Raw genomic sequence first — 21,946 nt, forward strand, 5'->3', positions numbered from 1 at the left:
TATAACGGGGTTTAATGTTGTTATACAATAGGTTATACAATAGAATGCGATAGATATAGAAAGAGAAAGAAGAAAAAAAATATTGCAATTCTTGTTATTTGTTTTCATATTTTATGATATTATTTATGGTACATATACAAAGGAAATAATATGCGTATATAGACAAAGTATAGAATGCTTTTTGTAAAAATGTTTGGCTGACAATGTGCCCATAACAAATTTGTAGATATTTATACAGGGTATTTAATTTGTATAATAGTTTCTCTTTGGATATATTATAGGAATAGATAATGATTTATTAATTTAAATTCCTCTAAAGTCGTTCAATTCAATTCTTCAAATAACTGATCAGAATTTCATTGCGATACCCTATCGGTTCTGCCATATGCATTTAAATTAGAAAAACTTTAGAGATTACTTTGCATTTGGACCCTCTGAATATATTGATTTAGTTCTTTTTAATTAAAATTTAAAATAAAATTTAGATTTTTTTAATTAAAACACAAAATTTTAACCTGTGTTGCCAATGTGATTTTTTTTTGAATGACTTGCAAAATGCCAAGTTATTAATTAAAGAAATGATCTCGATATTTTAGCTGTTGGTTTATTTCAGGCAAAAGATATCCACATTTTCTCGCTCTGTAGCTTCTTTAGGCAGGCTGAAACAAATATGTAATGGTACTCTCTCATTTTCTTTTCGTAGAAGTAGGTTACTTAAGTGCTGATTGCATTCCATGATCCGTCCTCGTTTGCCACAAACCTCAGTTTAAATATTATTTTCAGTGTTCTGTATAAAGTAAAGTCCCTGGTTCTATAATAATAATTTCTGATTTGACTTAATTTTCTTATCAAATATATTTCGTTACAGTTTATTAAATATAAAAGTCCTTGTTTCGTAAAAAAAAAAAATATTTTATAGGTAATATTATTAAAATATAATAATCCCTAAAATACATCAGAATATTTCATATATATATAAACAATGTTCTCTATCTTGTCCTTCTTTCATTTCTATTATTTATATTTTTCTTAAAATATCCTACTGCATATTGTAGAATATACCATAATGATATAATATTAGTAATTTTTTATAATTTATATATAAAAATATATTGATTGTAAATAACACTAAATATATTTTTAATAGATTCTTATAAGATAAAGTAAAAATAATAGGAAATTTAGTAAAAGAAAAATATAATCGTATATATATCGTTTATTCTATGATATGAAAAATTTTTAGTAGTATAGTTTTGACTTCGTTTTATATGATCAGATCACATGCATTCATATTGTTATATAAATGGATACCGGAAGTCAACATTATTTTCTTGTTAAAATAATTTTTGATTATAAAGAAATTATTTGGCTATTTAGGTTTATTATATTGCATATCAAATATGGAATGATTTCTATTAATGTTACAAGATTTAATGAAATGTTTGGTAATTTTAGCATTTTTGTAAAAAATATATTCATATTCAAGTTATTGAATTTATTCAATTAGAAAATTTTGTGATTTATTGGAAGTATTTTTCATTTATAAAATGTTTAATAAGATGGGAAATTTTTCACCATTTTTTCCACAAACGTTTTGTGCAAATACCCAGAATATTTAAAAAATTCAGAATCTTGTTTTTTGACTATTTTGATTTTAATCACCGTTCTCTATGGTACGTATAATGTAACTCAATGGTCTCCATGAGAACTACCGAATTAGTTTAAAGTAAATATAAAATTTATGATCGAGAACATAATATTAAAATTTATTAATATTTTCATTATTTTTCGAATATATTAAACGAATATTTTCTATATTGTGGCAATAATTGTCAAATTTTATGATACCATATTCATATACATTATATACACACATTTATATATAATTATATACTTTAAAACAAAATTTATTTAAAAAAAATTTTAAATCCACTATAAATTTTTTAGGGGTAGAAAAAGATCTTTTTCTAAAATAGGAGTATAAAAAATGAAATTTATTGATTAACCTATTAAAAAATGAAGGAAAAAGCTAAAAAACTATATATGTATATATGCATATACTTTAAGGATGAATATTTTATTATGAATACATTTGTTTAGTAAATGTGTACACAGCTACAAGGGTGTTAGCATTAAAAATTTGAAACAAGATATTTAAAACACAAAATATCCCATTTTCCAGTTTCCAAGTATATACACATATTTATTTAAGATCCTTTCGTAAAATTGTGTATTTAAAATATGTAAAATTTCTTAAAATTAGAAAAAATTTTCAGGAAATTTTTTCAAATTAAATTTCTATTATGTAAATTTTGTTATTAAATTATAAACGGCGAAATCGAGCTAATAATTTGAGAATATCTTCTCCATATGGTCATTTATTTAGTTAATTTTTTTAGAAAGGTCTTCAAAATTAGCATAATGCAACATAAATTTCTAAGACTTTTATGAAATAAATTCAATTACTTTCAAAATTAAGTTCTAATACATTATTAAAGAATTTTCAAGAAAATATACTTATAATTTTCAGCCCTTCTTCATATATTTGGCAATCCATTTATAAAATTTTTGAATATCCTTCAAAATGGTGAATTCCAGTTTTATATATAAATAGATTTAAGTGAAAAAAAAAAAATTATCTAGAACAAAATTTCTTATTACAGCTCAAATTTTGTAAAATCTCAATTTCCATTTCAACTACTGTTAAAGCGGTTACCCTTTATTTTGTATAAAATTAGCGAAAATTCACAATAACACAGTTTCCTTATTAACGGTATAATATATCATTATTCTTATTCTTTAACTAAAATATTTAGTAATCTAATTAAATTTTTTACCATTTTATAACTTTTTTTCAAGAATTCTTTGACAATTCGCCCCTAAAAGTATGCAACATTTAATTTATTTTAATAAGAGATTTTTTTCAAAATAAATTAATTTCATTGTTCAGACTCAAATTTCACATCTTATTTCACTTAAATTCACTTAAGTTTTTAAGGGAAAATGTGATATTTTACAAAATATGTGTTTGGTGAATAGTATTTGTTAATAATTATCTTCTCTTTTTATATTCTATCAGCATTCTTCTGAATTGTGTGCTGATTTCAATTATAATTATCTATTCTAAACTCTCTAAAATTTAATAACAACTTAATATTCATACTTCACTAAGTCTTTAATATTCAAAAGCACTTCAATTCAATTAAAAGATCTTAATTAACATTTTGTAAAAGAAAATTAATTAAGTATAGAAATCCAAATGTCACCGCAATGCAGTTGCAAAATTTCAATATGAAATGTATATACAGTGTTATGCATAACATTGTGCAATAGTTCCTGTATTTTAACATTTCAATGCAGTTGCATGTAAAATTTGTTAAAATTTATATAACATTTCTCTTAATTTTTACCGATATATAAATATTTATCTTGTACATACAAATCATTAAGTAAGTCTATATACAAAAAATTCTTTATAGAATACAAAATTAAAATAGAAAATCTTCAAATTACAATGAAATTACAATAGATGTGAAGCTTCACAAGAATATCATCATTTTGTATTATTTATGCTAGAATCCTTTTATATACATATTAAATTATTTATTACATCATGACTTTATAGTCTATGTCTTTATTGTAAATTAATTGTGTATACTTTAGATTTTACATTTATATTACAATAATTTTAACATGAAAATTTTCTCTTTATGATGTCCAAATTTTATCTATATACAGGACATATACTATATACTTTTTTTATTTACGATTTTAAAGAGCTTTATGATAAGCTTGCTTCCCTAATGCACTTAATGTTTAGAATAATATCATTCATTATATGGTTTCAGATACTCTTATGATTTTGGATGCTAATAAATTATGTTAAAATTTTTGTGATTCATTATATTCTCTGAATTTTTGTGGGTTGATTCATTTTGATTTAATTCATTTTATTTCTTTATAATGGTGATTTATTAATAAAAATTTCAAATTTGAGCTCATTGTGACTAATAGTTTTTCTGTTTTTAGAAGATTTTTAATAATTCTCAGAATTTTACATTATTTGGTTCTGCATTTTTATAATTAATTTAGCTCATCTGGAATTCAATTTAATAGTTTTGTTCAAAAAATTTATTCACAAAAAACACAAGGAAAATTCAAAGTCATTAAAAGTGAATTTAAATTAATTCAATACTTTTAAATTAGCTCAATTTCATTAAAAAAGAAAAACTCGCAAAAAAAATTGAGGAAAATTTTATTTTTTTTTTCATTCTTTTTCTCTCTTTTTTTTTTAAATTTAAAATTCAATTTATCATGATGAAGGATTTAATTTCTATATACATACAATAGTTACGTGATAGTATCTAGATTAATTTTTAAAGAAATGAAATAAAAAAAACATTGTTACCCCATTACTTCTCAATCACTTCCCCCCTAAAATTCCTTCTCTTTTTTTTTAAATTCCCTTTTCATTATTATTTAGTTTTTTCTATCATACTCTTTTCGTTTCATTATTTTGAAGGACTGTTGTAAAAAAAAAAAGAATTAAAAAGCAAAAAAAAAATATGCAGAGTTCATATTATTATTTTTGTTTTTTACACTATTTTCTAAAATGAAAATCCATTTGTCAGAGATTCAAAATTCAATTCTTAATATATTATTTTGTATGTAGATTAATTGTAGATCAAAATTGTTATAATAAGAATTTATAACAGTATGTAGTAAAAAAGAGACAATAAGATTAACTATTTCAATACTCATTAAAATTTGAATGTCACTTTTATTTATATATTAGTACCTAAACTCAACGAAATGGCGCTGTTTCAATATGTCATTTAATTATGTTAATTTTGCAGAATTGCGTGAAAACTTGCTGTAATTAAAAAAAAAAAAATCAAGTAATATTTTGAAATTCTTTTTATTGATGGCGTTTATTGCAACATAAAATATATTGAAGCAAGTTTATCGAATTTATTGAATGAAAGACAATCGAATTGACATTTCTGTCATATCAAATAAATTTCAGATTTCAAATATTTTGTTATAAGAGTATAAAATAGTTTTTGAACGTAATTTTTTTCTTGAATCACATAATATTTTTTAAAATTTAATTGAAAAGAAGAAAAACAGGCAAATTAAAATATTTCGAGCAAGAGTAGCTATCCTAAAGTTTACCTAGATCTAACCATTTATTTTTTTTTTATAGTTTCTCATTTTCAATTTGTATATATATACAAGAGTGAATTAAATTATTCATCCAAAAATAAAGAAAGAAAATTAAGTTGAGTTTTTTTTTTATTTTCCATTCTCTTGGTCTATTTTGGTTTTTTTTTTTGTTTATGTTGCCATATTTTTTTTTATAATGTTACACTTTTAGGGTACTTTAAAATTTTTTCACTATAGCACCCAAAAAAAAAATTATTTCCATTATTTTTGATTCTTTTTTGTACTAAAAGTATTCATTTAAATGTGTTATAAGTACAAATGTAGTAACATATATGTGTGAGTTTATGTGTGAAATTAAGAAGTGTTGGATACCGCACTTGGCATGATAAATTGCAAGTTTATGCAATTGCAACTTTTCTTTTTTTTCTTTTTTTCTCTCTCTGTCTTTCTCTCTCTTTTACTAAATACAGAGAATATTGCACTTTTACATTTTTTCTTTATACTTTAGAGTTTAAGTGATATGAAAATTAATTTTGTTAATTTAGAATAAAATGCACGTTTTGAATTTTGAACATTTCTATTTGTAATGCTAACCAATTTTCTTCTCTTCATATAAAAAGCTTTAATTTATTTAATATTTTAAAAAGTCAGAAAAAAAATGACATGACTTAACTTTTAAAATGTCATTTCTTTATTCTTTTATGGGATTTTCATATTAAATTTGAATTTGAAATTTTAATAGAGATAATGGATCTTAAATATTCAATTATGTGCAGTATTATTATACAGTGAGCTTGATTGGGAAATATTAAAGTTCAATTATTGAAAATTAATAATTTTGTTATGAAGCGAAATTTAAAATATTTTAAAATTTTGTTAGATTTTGTCATAATTAAAATTATGGTTTTTAATTAGATTAGTTCAATTAAAATATCTTGATGCCTGTAATTACATTCCAATAGTAGATCAGAATGCAAATAGTTGGAATTGGATTCCAGCAGTAGATTAGAATATTATTACAGGCAAGTATAACAAAGTTATGATTAAAAAAACCATAAAATTTTATAATTCGAATAAATCATTTAGATTTTTATTCCGCCATATGTAAATGCTTATCCTCTTAATTTAATTCCTTGTAATCAGAATTCGATTTAAATTTTAATTAATATTTACAAAAATTCTGAATTTTTGAGTTACAATAAATTATATTAAAATCAATAATTATTATGAGTTTTTCCTAATTAAGAGCATATAACGACACTCTAGAATTATAATAATGTAAGCCAATAACACTATTAATTATATTAGCCAAAATATGAAGGAGTAGATGAGAGATAAACTTGATGGGCTTTTAATACAATTTTGGATTTAATTACATTATGCTCGTCAATTTACGTATAGCAGAAGAGTAAATAAGAATTACAAATTTATTTTTGCATTAATGAAATTATACAATTACAAATCATATCGAAAAACAAGTATGAATGAAAGTACTTTTTAATTTGACATTTATATCAAGTATACTTTTATTTCCTCAATATTATTTAACGTAGGACGATGCTTGCAATTGAAATATGAAAATGTAATAAATATATCAATTATGTTTAAGTATATATTTATATATATATTCATGTATATATTATATATAAGTTCAATAAATTCCAATTGATTATACAAGCATTATTGGTTTTGGCCATCATATGTAGGCGATATTGAATATTTTATATTTATTGGTGATTGGTTTTCTTTCTTATTGATCTTATTGAAGATTAATGATTTTATTATATTCTTGAATTTCTATTAAATATATAATTTATTGTTTTTGGATAATATCCAATGTTATGTTGGCAATTTTCTTTGTAAGTAGAATAACATATTAATAATTTGTATGTTTAGGTTGTTTTTTTTTTTTATTTAAATGAAATTAATCAATTATTGGATTGTTTTCGTGGCTATATATAGATTGCCAATTAAATTTTTTGATATATAAATAAAAATTATAATTAATGGAATTAAAAAAAAATACCAGTAAGAAATTAATTTTTAGAGAAATTGGCGTAATGGTAATAAGTGCGTTCTTATATGTATAATATGAAACTGTGCTCAGTTATCCTAAACAACTCATTAATTTAGATGACTCATACGGTCAGGAGGACACATATGAGAAGATTGAGTTGAGTAGAGTACGAAATTTGAATTCTTTTTAAGTTTAATTAATATAGAAAGCATTCTATCAGAGTATGTATGGTATATACGACAATACCTATTCTAATATTTAATATAGAATACAATTTATATTTAAATCTTTTGATTTCAAATAATTGAATTTGTAATAATAAATTTAAATTAAAAAAACAATTTCACCTCTATATTTTAATGAAAATTTACAATTTTTTTTTAAAGATAAAAAAATTTTGTAGTTTTTTATTTAAAATCATCCCGCATTGTAAATAAATTAAAATACATAAATTTTTATCTCTATATTACAATATAATTAAATTTTTTATCATGTAAAATTTTTAAATAGTAGCAACTATAAATTACAATACAATTATTAATTTTATAATGTTATTTTTACAATTATTTAGAATTTTATTTATAATTACATTCAGTATGAATAATATTTAGGTAGGGGTCCAGGTTCAATACAAAATTTTTCATTATATAACTTAAAATGAACAAAATTACTATTTGAGTTTTTTTCTTTTTTAGCCCTTTAACCGAAAGTAATTTATTGCATACAGACTGTAATAGAGATAATTTATTTTTACGTTAAATGGGTAAAAATTTATTTATGCTTTAAAAAATTTTAAAATTATAGTTTTATTTATTGAAAACAAAGTATAATTTTCTAAAATTTATGCAGGAAAAGTAATTAAAATATTATTGAAGGCGATGGTAATGCAAAAGGGTACTGGAAAATTGGTTATTTTATAATTTTTATTGTTTTTTTTTTATGAAAGAGTTGAGAGGGAATCTAAAAAAAAATTAAATTTATGTTTAGGTGCTTATAAAGTAAATAGGAAAAAATAATTAAATTTTTTGTTACTTTTATTTTTTTAAAAAACAAGGGGAGAACGGATATTATAAGAGAGATATTTTTGTCGGATCTAATTTCATATGTTCAGTATTCGATAGAAATGGATTTCTCCGAATTCCGAATTTCAAAAATGGTTTATTGCTCTGTCAGTCTCGCGGAGTTTTGATCAGGAAATTTTATTCAACTAATACCTCATTAATTTTATTTGAACTCAAAACATGAATCACTTTTACATCTAATTTTATAATTATACTTCTTTAAGCTCATAAGACTATAAGGGTAAATTTATCGGAATTTGCAAATAATTTTTAGAAATGGATGATGCGATCGATCAGTAATATTTATACATATAGATTAAGCTTTAGCAACTATATTATGAGATTTAATTCAAGGTCTATTTTTATACCCGTACGAACGTATGTTCGAAGGGTATACTAAATTTGCCTTACCGTTTGTAACGCTAAGAAATAACGGTGTTAGATATAGACTCAAGTGTATGTTTTTGATCAGCGTCAAATTCTGAGTTGATTTAGCTTTGTCTGTCCGTCCGTCCGTCCGTCCGTCCGAACGATAACTCAAAAACTAATTGAGCTAAGTTCACCAAATTTTCAGAAATGATTTATTGTAGTAAGTGCCAGAACCCTATTTAAATTGGACGTGATCGGGGTACCGGTTCGGGTAGCTGCCATACAACTTCAAAATTTATTTGGCTATATCTCAGAAACTATAAAAGTTGTGGTATTGAAATTTCACACAAACGAATATATTAGTAGGGCCAATGTGTCTCATAAAAGTCGTTGAAATTACTTGGCTCCTTCTGGTACCTGCCATACAACTTCAAAAGTTATATGACTATAATTCAGAAGCTGTTGAAGCTATGGTATTGAAATTTCACACAAATGAATATATTAGTAGGGCCAATGTGTCTCATAAAAATCGTTGAAATTACTTGGCTCCTTCTGGTACCTGCTATACAACTTCAAAAGTTATTTGGCTATATCTCAGAAACTATAAAAGCTGTGATATTGAGATTTCACACAAGTGAATATATTAGTAGGGCCGATGTTCTGGTAGCTACCATACAACATCAATAGTAGTTTGGCACAACCAGTATTTTGAAAAACACATAGTACTGAAATTTTGCATAAATTAATATGGTAATACGGCAACTTAAAGTTATAGTCTGCCCCATAGTTAGTTATGGCACATTAGTTATTCGCACATAGGATAACGAATTCGTACGGGTATCACAGAGTTGACAAGGTCAACTCTATTTTTTTCTCGTTTTTAAATATGATAACCAAATGAAAGTATATAATTTTATTAAAACTTTAATTATAATTGTGATGAAAATATTTTAAAGTCAAATTTATATAATTTATTTTTGAGAGTAACCATTGAACTCATCAATAGCTTTTTACAATAACATCAATCACAATTCTCTGATTTTATATTTTAAGAAAAGTCTCACCTTTTTATCTCATCATTTTTTTTTCTCTATATTATTTTAAATTTCTGTGTATTTTTTTATTTGCGTTTCAAAATCATTTCACAAATCACTCAAATGAGAATTGTTTTTCACTTGTAAATCATCTCAAATGAAAAAATTCTCTTTACTTTTTTTGTTGCATTTTTTTTTTTTTTTTTACAAAAGAGTGGTTTTCATGTTGAATTTGGGACGAAAAAAAAAAATTATTTTTATTAAATTAACCATTTTTTTCGGTAACTTTTTGCTTTTGTTTTACTTTTTATTTTCGTAAATTCAATATTATTTAATATTTAATTTTTGAAATAAAGAAAAAGTGAAACAAAAAATTCGTCATTGTTCTTTTTATTATTAACCAAAATCATATAGCTGGAAAGTATACGATAAAAAAAATTTTAATAAAAAAAAAAGGAGAACAGGATGTATAATTTATCCTTTTCGAAGAAGATTTAAAAAAGAAACCGCACATAAAGCATTGTGATCATAAACCAAAATACAATCAAAAAGAAAAAAAATTATAATTGTTATTCTAACCACTTTTTAAATGAAATAAATAACATCGCATCTTCCTTATAATAATTTTACATTTTATTGAAAAAAATTATAAAAACAAAATCTGAAAAACAAGACTTTTTTGTGTTATTGCCATTTTTATTTTGGCGCAACATAGCCGTTAAGAACCTTAATTAATTTTATTTCGTTATTCTTTCACTTTTTCTAAATTAAACAATTTAAAATGTTTTTTCTCTCTCCTGCTTTTTCTTTACTCTACAATATTTCTTTTTTTGTCTTTTTGTTTTGCACTCTATACAAATTTACACGTTATCCTTACATGCCGTTATTTGAATTTTTTTTTTATATATTATTGTCTCTGCTTGTTTTCTTAATAAACGCCTAAAGAAAATGAGAGACAGGGGGGTTAAATATGTTTATTTTAATTTTTTTTTTTGCTTTTTACAAGAAAATATAATACAATCAACCATTGTAAATACACAAATCACGTCTCGTGCAAATATAAAAAGTAGAAAAAGAAAAAAATTGAAAAATAATGAAAAAATGGAAAAAAATGTCACTTTGTATCTTTTTAAAAGGAAATTTTACATATACTTTTCTATATACGAATATTGTTTTTATGTACAAGTTTGAACACCGATATCGAAAACGATATATTAAGTACGATAATAAGTGACATAAAATTGGGCAGCATTGTAGAATTAGATATTAAAATTTAATAAAAGAAAACAAACAAAAATTTTTAAAATTCTCTTATTTTTAAGTCATACACTAATACCTTTTTAAATTTATGTATACCTAAGTGGAAATTGCAGGATTTTGTTTTGGTTTAAAATATACGAGTTTCCACTTAACTACTTACAGTATCAACTATTTAAGTTGAAAAGAACATCATATAGATGTATTATAATTGGACCAGATGTTAGACCAGAATCGAACTTATAAAATGGGTTGGGAATCCGCTGGAAGCCTTGTATGTATTTAAATTTAAAAAATGAATTTTAAATTGCAGAAAGAGGTATACCACAATTTGTTATACGTTCTAGATAAAGTACATTTTAGTAAAAGTATTACATTTGTTATACTTATTATTATGTCACATATACTTTGACTGATTTCTTTAATATTTCTTAACATAATTTTAAGAAAATATAAAAAATTTTTGATATAAAATTTCATATTTAATTACCAAAATGATATTCGCCAGTTTATATTTATTAAAAAATATTAAGTGAAATATTGAATTTTTTGGCGTACACTTCATAAAACTTATATTGACGTCACTTTGTCATCTTTTAAAAAATATGATTGATAAAGTACGCAATAACAAAAGCTAAAATAACTAAAGGAAATTTTGACTCCTAAACAAAAATTCTATTAAACATTGTTTTTTTTTTATAAATACTGAAATGGAGTGAGCGAGAAAAAAATAGAAAAAGAAAATAAATAAATTGAATAAGTTATTCATTTTTCAAGGGCAATATAAATGAGCATTGAAATATGGTGGTACTTAAGAAGAAAATGTGAATAAAGAAGAAATTTCTTTTTATATACAAAAAAAAACAATTTTATGATATTTGAAAAATTTTTTTTAAAAAGTTATTTGATGCTTATAAAACGGTACCTATACTCGTATGTACGTTTGCAAGTGTATTGGGTCATTGCTTACATTTCAAATAATATGAGGAATTGTATAATTTAATTGAATACTTTATTTCATTCACGGTAGCACTGTTAATTAAAATTAACGACGTTTCTATTATTACTCGATAGATGCCTCTCATTGTTAATTACTTAAACGCAAAAGCAAATCATTTACGCTTTAGTTTACCAAGGGTTTACATAGTCTAAATTATTGGCAAGAATGTTGCAATACACACGAAAATTTTATTAATATGAATACTGAAATATTTCAACTTATCTGAATCTGTTCAACTGGTAACAACATTTTGCTATCAGTAAGTGAATTATGTCATTTGGTATTTCGGAAAAAAAGAAACAGTTAGTTCATAAAAGTTTTTTGCTTTGAAAGTAATTTGCCTATACAAATGATTGGTTAGTAGGCTAATTTAATATTTTCTTAGTAGGTTTTTAAAGAAATTTGTGTCAGTTGTAAAAAATTTTTTATTGAATTTGGTTAATTTTTTTTTGTGTTTTAAATATTACAATATTTTAAAAAAAAATTAATAGATTACACAACGCTTTTTTTAATTGAAGTCAGAGTTCGTGTATTGGTTTTGAAATAATAATTACAGAACTAAGAGAAAATGAATATAAAAATCAAGCGGTAATCTTGGAGCTTCCAATGAGTTGGTACATTTGCTTTTATGAGTTTCGTGTTCAAGTCGGTTACTGCTACGAAATCTGGGATAATTTACATTTAAATTTGAAGACTTACAGAAGTTTAGCATAAATTTTGCATACAAAATTATAGATTTGAAAAAAAGAAGCGGAAGTTCTAGAGCTTTCTCATGAACTTTACATACATATGTCGGAATCGGTGATGGAATAATTCGGAATAATTTACATTTGAAGTTCTAAATTTAATGATCTTTAAAATAAAATGTGGAGTTCTGGAGTTTCCAAAATTTTTGTACCTAAGTATCTAGGTATATTCACACACATATGTAGTTACATACATTTGGAAATTTTTGGAATTGATAATTGGTAATTAAAATGTGGATATATTATATTGATTGAATCTGGTTGGATTTCATTTATAACTTGAATAAAGGTGCTGCTTACCTACATATGTACATACTTGTTTGGAAAATACATTTTATTTTATGGAAGCAAATAATGATTTTAGGCAGAACTATCATTGAAAGTACATAGAAAATTAGGAACTGGTCACCTACTAAAAATATGGAGAAGTTTTAACATTATGTATTTATCGAAACTTCATTATGTAATCTAAGTTTGAACAAGTCTTTGGTTATTTCAAAATGATTGCAAGGGAATTGGAAGGGATTTTTAAATTCAATTCCATAGTAGCTTCAATTTCAAAATGTATTAAAAAATTTCAACAAAATGCGGAAATTTTTGTAAAATTTTAAAAGTTTGGTAAATTAAATTTTCCCGTTATAATATATTAAACTAAATATATGTACGCTATAATATTATTTAAAGTGCCCTACAGGATATTTAACACAAATTTCTATTCAGAATGAAAATTATAGCTAATATTTTTCATTGTTTAATATTCCATTGACCTTGACTCCCTTTGATTCAATAGCTGTTTAATATTTTTCCAGTAGAATAATTCGACGAACAGCAAGTTATCGATTTGTAAATAATTTATTTATGAAAGAAGAGAATATGCTTAAAAAACTCAAATGTTCTTTTTGAATCTATAACATTTTTATTATTAAAAATTTTTGTGACACAATCGCACATTCTTTTACGATTCATTGTTTTTTCCTATATAAACTTGAATCAAAATAAACATAAATCAATATTTGTTTTATGAAAATTCTCTACAATTTGTTCTCATCTATATTTCAATCAATCTTCTTATATATTTTTTATGTACATATTGTACGATATTTTTATATTATTTCTAATATTTGTACAAAATATAAATACGACAAAAAAAATCTGAACTAAATTCAATATGAAATTTAATAAATAGCTAATAGAAAAATGCAATTTAATTTTATTCTTTTTTTTTTGCAGAATATTTGGGGGATTTCGAAATGAATCATCATCAAATCAAATAGATGATAATTGTAATAATGCAGAAAATGGAGCAACTGATATTAATGAAAAAAGAAATGAAAGAAATGGAAATCGTGCAAGTACAAGAGATTCATCTTTACGACAACGTGCTGTAGCAAAATTACGTATGTTTAATTTTCATTTAAATTGGGATCTGCATATGACTCAGTGTAAACCATGTGTGTAAGTTAAATTTATTTACATATAATAATAACAACAATAGTATAAAAGAACAAGTAAAAAGGTTTCAGTCGGTATAAACCGATTGAATTATACCCTGCACCTTTCGTTATTGTGTAGCAATTACTCGAACCTGTGAAGTCATTCTTCTTCACGGATATGTCTGACCTATAATTGGACATCCGACTGCCAAGTTTCATGAATCTGACTTTAAAATTTTTCCAAATATTTAAAATTAGCTTTTGGAGGTGTATGGCAAGTACCTGAACCTGTCAAACAATTCCATCAAAACTTCACAAATATATCTGAACTATAATCGGACACACAACTGCCAAGTTTCATGGATCTGACTTTATTATTTTTCCAAATATTAAGAATAAGCTTTAAGACTTGCATGGGAGCTACTCGAACCTGTCAAGCAATCCCATTAAAACTTTAGAAATATGTCTGACCTATAATTGGACACACGACTGCCAAGTCTCATGAATCTGACTTTATTATTTTTCCAAATTTTTAAAATAAGCTTTTAGACTTGCATGGGAGCTACTCGAACCCGTCAAGCAATTCCACTAAAACTTCAGAAATATATCTGACCTATAACTCGACACAAAACTGCCAAGTTTCATGAATCTGACTTTATTATTTTTCCAAATATTTAAAATTAGCTTCTGGAGTTGTATGGCAGGTACCCGAACCTGTCAAGCAATTCCTCTAAAACTTCACAAATATATCTGATCTATAATCGGACATCCAACTGCCAAGTTTCATGAATCTGACTTTATTATTTTCCCAAATATTTAAAATTAGCTTCTGGAGTTGTATGGCAGGTACCCGAACCTGTAAAGCAATTCCTCTAAAACTTCAGAAGTATATTTGACCTATAATTGGACACATGACTGCCAAGTTTCATGAATCTGACTTTATTATTTTGCCGAATATAAAAAATTTGCTGTTGGAGTTGTATGGCAGCCACCCGAACCGGTGCAGCTATCCCATTATAATTTCTAGAGCATGTGTAGAATATAATTGGACACATGTATACAAAATTTTATATTTATAGCTTTTTTAATTTTTGAAATATTTAAAATAAACTCTTTGAGTTGTATGGCAGCTACCCGAACCCGTTGTCCGAATTAGTCCAATAACAATAGGGCTCGTCCTTGGCACAAAAGAAAAAACTTGTGAAAGTTTGGTGTCGATTGCATTATTCGTTTTTGAGTTATCGTGCGATCGGACGGACGGACGGACGGACGGACGGACGGACGGACGGACGGACGGACGGACGGACGGACGGACGGACAGACGGACATGTCTAAATCGACGCAGAATTTTACGCTGAGCAAGAATATATATATATGTCCATACCGCAGATGACTCCTTCAAGTAGTTACAAACTCCATACCAAAGTTAATATACCCTTCACGAAGTGCAGGGTATAAAAAAAGGATAAAAGAAAACCCAATAAAAAAGGAAAAAGCGGATTACCATAACAAATTTTTAGGGTTTTCTTTTTCTTTTATATATATTTTTATGAAAATACTGAACCAACAAAATTATTTGCTTATCCTTTAAATTATTAAAGATGAATTAAACTTTTGGTTTTGTAGGACGCGAAATCTTTTATTCAGATTTCAAATTTTCACTTAAATAAGATGCGTATATCGTTACATACATCTATAAATTAAAAGACTATCTTAAAAGGATTCTTTTTTTATGATACCAGCAATTTTCTTGATTCGTCAGCCAAGAAAATCTACGGATTATTGTAGCTCCAGTTTGAAGCTTCAGATTCCACAGAGGTCGCATAAGCAACTAGATGTCAGAACTTAACCTGTTTTGTATAGTAAATGTTATTCTTTACCGTTAAATTTATTGAAGCATTTAATTTACGAGGAAAATCTTGAGGAATCATTTAAATTCTTGCATTGCCACTTAAAAATTCATGAATATTTTATACAATTAAGCAACTGAAACTTGTATATTTTCAGTATTTTTAAATATTTTTATCATAATTTCGTTAAGTTACAATAGTTCCTATATACCCACCGTACCATTTATTTAATGCTTGTAAATTATATTACGACACTTTTATATTTATTTGTTCAACAGTAAATTTCGATGTCTTCTTTTTCAGTTTTTTTTCCTTTTTTTTCAAAACAAATTTACAAAAGTAGTTGTTTTATTTCCGCTATAAAAAAAATGTATATATATATACATTTTATTATTCCATACAATACAATTTAGTTCATTTTCTCCATTCTGATTGTAATAAGCGCACGCCACACACACGGTAAAATAAGGAAAAAAACGGATAAAAAAATGTTAAAATGACAAAAAAAAATTGTTAAAAGGAAGACTTAAATTCAACATGTATTTTTTACAAGTATCCTTTTTCTAAATTGATATTCGTATAATATTTTTGTAGTTATATATATCCATATATAGATGAGTGTGTGTGTGTGTGTATGCATATTGTATAGATATTACATTTTCAATTTCAATATGTTCATATGCGGTGGTATAAAATTTGATGTGCATTTCTATATAAAAGCTTACATGGTCTTGTATATACTTATGTACATATAAATATTTACTTTGGTAGGCGCTAGCTATACCTAAAAATATAAAATAAAAAAAAAAAACAAAATGAAAAGGAAAAATAAAAATGCTTTTATAAAGTTTGTTGCGACTTCGTGCTGTATAATGTGGAGTATCGTTTCGTTTACACAAAAGTGAAGTTACATATACCCTTAGAATATGATTATGTACATTCAAATTATTTTGTTGAATGTATTCCAATTTTATTTTTTATTTAGATTTTCCTTTATTAGTTTCGTGTTGAGCCCATACACAAACATATATGCATTAGTTTGTATTTATTTATTTATAAGTCTTAACGTAAATTTGTGGTATCTTAAAAATTTGTATGCGATTAGATGATTACGTAAAAGGGTTTTTAAAATGACAAGTAGCATAAAAATGATATGTTGTTTAATGTATTTTTTGTGTGCTTTTCTCATAAACTGATAACTTGAATATATTTAAATATTTTAATAATGTGGTTATTGCTGCGGTTCTGGTGTACTCTTCGGAGGTAGTTTATTTGGATAGTATTTGAAGATATTAAAAATGTTTTTCCTTGTAGCAAAAATGTGCCTAACGGGTCTTTTATTTTCTCCCAGCGAGGCGAACTGTAGGATGTCCTTTAAGCTACTAACCGATCACAAGGTTGTGTGTTTGGTGAGTCTTAACTTGCCAATTTATGTGGAAAATAAGAATAAATTCTAATGGAGTGGTGTCCTATCTATTTTTTTTTTACTTATTTCTAACCTCTTAGGTTAAAATAAATATAGAGTTGATTTTTTCTTACGACTTACATAAGAAAAGTCGTTCTATAGAATCTTGAGCATTTTTTTTTATAAATAATGTGGTCTTTGCAAAAAATTTGAATGTTTCGTGCAGTGTAATATAAACAGTTCGTATATGGGTATAAAAATTTGAATACACGCTGTAAATTTTTATTTTATATCGAAATTTGTAATATTTTAATGCATAATAAGTACATATCTATTTAATACATAGATACACTTAAAACATAGTATGTACATACATACATATTAAATGTATATTCACATTCGAAAGTTTATATTAAGAAAATGTCATATGATTTTTTTTTATTTCTATAAAAAAATAGCAAAAACAAAAATAAATAAAATTTGTATTTGATCCTTAGGTTCATATTGTGACATGTTTGGAAATTTCTTTCACATTTTTATTCACTATTTTATGTATGTATAGTAATTGTAACAAATATTGTTATAAAATGTACATATATATAGTAAAACAAGGGATATGGCGCCCATGTCATATACATCATGAATCGTTTTCTCCTATATACATCCATCTATACATAAGTTAAATTTCAAATTATTTTCTTGTATTATTTGAACTTGGATTATAATTTTTTCTTTTTGTTTTTTTTTTTTTTTTGATATTTTAAGGATTTTGTTTTATTGTCCTGCTTTTTTCTTTTCAAATACATTCTGATACAAAATTCTTAAATGCTTAAAATTCAGTTTTTGTTATAAATGAAAAATTTTCGTTACATTGTATAAAATATAGGAGAAATATTTGCAATATGTCATACATAATGTATTAATATCGTGCACAAGCATCATATTATTATACGGTATACCAATTTGTATGTATATATAAATATATTATTTGAAATTCTTATAACTTTAGGGATCATGTACGATATTTGTAATGTAAGGAAAGGAAATAGTGAATCTATTATATAAGCATATTTTTGTATACATTGTATGTGTACATTTTTGTATAATATTAAATTTTATATTAAGGAGAAATATTCTAAAAACGTTTTTTATATAAAGATATAAAATTATACTTATGTAAATAATGGTAGAGTTGTAACATATACATGTATCTGTACAAAAAAAAGGATATTTTCGTATTAGGTTAAAAGGAAAATATATCAATTTTATTTTAATTTTTTTTTTCTTTTTAGTAAATTTCTAACAAAATTAGAGAAAACTGTGCTCATTCTATTCGTCTGTTCGCTCGGCTGTCCGTTCGTGTTACAGTTTACAAAACTTTATCATGATTCAAAGCTGTAATTTTGAATGGAATTTTTCGATAATTTATTGTGTTGAAATCATCCACCAAAAAAAAATTTGTAAACGCTGGAAAATAGCTTTCTTTGTAGCAGTATGGACAACGTTGTAGTGACAAAATGGCTTTTGGAATTAATCAATTTCGACATCTCTTAGTCAATTTTTGAAATTTTGTTAGTAATTTTTTGACATTTCTTAACATTAAGTTTTAAAAGTTTACAATTTTAACTGCACTTAGAAATTATTATGTAATTATAGTTTATTTTGCTGTAACAGCATTTTTCCAAGCTATTGCCTCTCTTCTTCTCGGAATTATAGCCTCTTAGAAATACTAAAACATAAGATTTTGGAAGCAGAATAAGATTTTTTTAATTTATTAGCTATCGAATATTCTAACACTTGTTCTCATCTCGAAAGAATGCAATTATATACTATAATTTTTTATAGTTCAAGATTATTGTGTTTTGAATATTTTATAGCTACTTTGTAAGATTTTTAAAAATTGTATTTTATTTTGTTCGAGGTAAATGTGCTACTTTACAAACCATTGGTCTGGTTTTCTTTATAATCACTTTGTTCATAAGTTTTTAAGTTTATTTTTCTTGTAAAAAAATCAGTTAAACATTTTATTCAACAAAATTTGCTTAATATTTCAATTTTGATATTTAATGTTAAATTTTATATTTTATATGGATAAAGTTTTTGAAAAGTAAATTTTTGTTATAAAAATTATATAACAATTTTAATTTGCTGTCAAAAGTTTTTAAATTCAAAAATGATAATGTTTTAATACCAAATACATAATATTAGATAAAATAAATTTATTTGGAAAATTAAAAAGAATTTAGCTTCGGCATTCTAAATGAAAATTAAGGTACACTAAAACGCTTTATATAATTTGAAATTGTACGTCGAGGGTTTGTACGGAAAGACTTCTTTGTATTATAAAAATTTTAAATAGAAAGAAGTAGGAAATTTTAAACTCATTTAAGCAAAGGTCTAACGCAACAACATATTTAGCAATAAAATTTTCAAGTATTAGACACTCTTTGTTATGTGCAAAATATTTTAAGGCATTATTTTGAATTCAATTTAATAGAATAAGAAAAATTGCTATCACCAGTTACTAAATTTTAATGCGAATATGTATTTTAACACCTATATTTCATATAAAATGGGGCTACCAAAACCTAAATCATTTTTTAACATTTAAATGTATACCTACTTTATACTCGTGTAAAATATATTTGCATATTTTTTTTTCGGTTCCCTGATCACTTTATATTTATTTGTATATCCTTAAATATATGTATTTGTATTTCAATATTATTTATTTAGAGTGCTTCATTTTAAATTTATCATTATTTTTATTGAATGAATAAAAATTAGAGCAAAATTTCTTTTAATATTATAAAATTTTGTATAACCTTATATTTATTAAAAATTGTGAGCAAAAATATTGTATTAAATTAATTCCATAGCAGACATTACACAAACTACTGTACTTTTAAACTATTAGGAAAGTGTTTTTAAAATTGGATTTCTTGGATGAAACTTTTGTTGTTTTGAAGGGAACACCCTTTTCATAAAAAATATTTATCATGTATATAAAATTAGAGTTTCTTATATATTTTATTTTTTTATGCAATTGAAAACGTATCCGTTTTTTTTGTGAGTGTATACTTTTATCTGACTCAGCATTTTGAATAGTGTAAGAGTTAGGAATTCGAGTTTTTTTGTTTTTGTTTTGTTGTTATAAAATGATAACATAAAAAACTTAATTTTAAAGATGAAATATTACAGTAAAATTGATTTTGTTTGTTTTTTGTCCTTTTCAAGAATTTATTGAAATTGTTAAGAATTTCTTTAAAAATTTAGAAATTTTATTATTTCTTGTTTTGGGATGAAGAATTTTAATTCAATTTTTGAATATTATATAAAAAAAAATATTTATAAAAGTTGAATCAGGAGACACACTCGAAAATACTTTTTTAAAGATTAAAATTTAAATTTTATTGAATTACTTCGATCATGTGTTCAATATGAAAATAAGAAGTATCAATAACTAAACAATAGAAAGAGTCCGGGGTAGAGCTGGTATATTAAGATTTTCTATAGAAAAGTTTGATTTTCGCATATAGTATTATGTAGAAATCAAATTTCACTGTGACAAATTAATCCGCTTGTTGTGAAAAGTCATGAAACATAATTCTGTGCTCAAAAAGAGGGAAGTATATACTCAAGATTACTCAAGATTAAGTGATTAGATTTTCACAATTAAATCTTCCCATTTAAAAAATATTCAGATTTTACTTTTTTAATACCCATATACAATCATTGATATTTTAGCAATTTTATGGAGATTGTTATGGAGAGGATATAAATCATACAAATAATCTCTAATGTAAACTATAATATTTGACCACATATATAAAAAAAAGGAATATTCAATGATCATTTAATGTTTTCGATTCCATATACTGTAAAAAGTCAATATTTATTTAATAGTTTGTATTTGGTTTGTTACATTCATACACACATGCATATATGTATAGATATTAATCCATGTTAATCTACCAATTTAGGAATAAAAATACAAACATATAGAACTGATATATTCAGATAGTGGTAATCCTTTAGTCATTACATTACTAATGGATATTTTACTCTTTCTTTTCTACCTTTACACTTTTCCAAAGTAAGTAAAGTAATGATTTTGTGTATTTAATACTCATGATTGATTTTTATCTTTCGGATGAGTTAGTGATCAATTCTGTTGAACATTTTTCTTTTTTTTTGTAATTTTAATTCAATTTTGATGTATTGGTGTTCTTATTCGATTTTTTGATTTTTTTGTTTTATTTATTCATTCTTTTATTAACGAAATGTGTGATGTGAATATTGGACATGTTTTTACTTATATAGCTGATATCTTTATTTATCTATTAAATTTTAATAGATTATGTATGTACGTCTTATTCTTCAGACGTACATACATAATGTCACCAGTATAATGTAATTTGGTTATGTGCTTTTAAATTCAATTTAAAGTTTATCAAGGCATTTATAGCATTTCATGTATATGCCGATAGCAGCATATATGTGTGACATGTCCCTCTTCAAATTTGAATTCGACTTTTTAAATTAATTTTCATTTGAATATATTTATACAAAGTCTGGCGGCCTTTCTAAAAACAATGTATTGTAAAA

The 21,946-nt window shown here is 24.4% G+C and overlaps 1 protein-coding gene across 1 annotated transcript in view; it reads left to right on the plus strand.

Moving 5' to 3' along the window:
* The window catches only part of LOC129611482 (probable serine/threonine-protein kinase DDB_G0288147), a 63,335-nt gene that overhangs the window by 13,905 nt on the left and 27,484 nt on the right, over nt 1-21,946 (plus strand). Inside the window, exon 2 of the mRNA XM_055524659.1 lies at nt 13,881-14,105. Coding sequence (XP_055380634.1) covers nt 13,881-14,105 — 225 coding nt within the window. The remainder of the gene's footprint in view (nt 1-13,880; nt 14,106-21,946) is intronic.

The sequence above is a fragment of the Condylostylus longicornis genome, unplaced genomic scaffold (assembly GCF_029603195.1).
Source record: "Condylostylus longicornis isolate FDR11 unplaced genomic scaffold, ASM2960319v2 ptg000049l, whole genome shotgun sequence".
In the NCBI taxonomy this organism is placed as follows: domain Eukaryota; kingdom Metazoa; phylum Arthropoda; class Insecta; order Diptera; family Dolichopodidae; genus Condylostylus; species Condylostylus longicornis.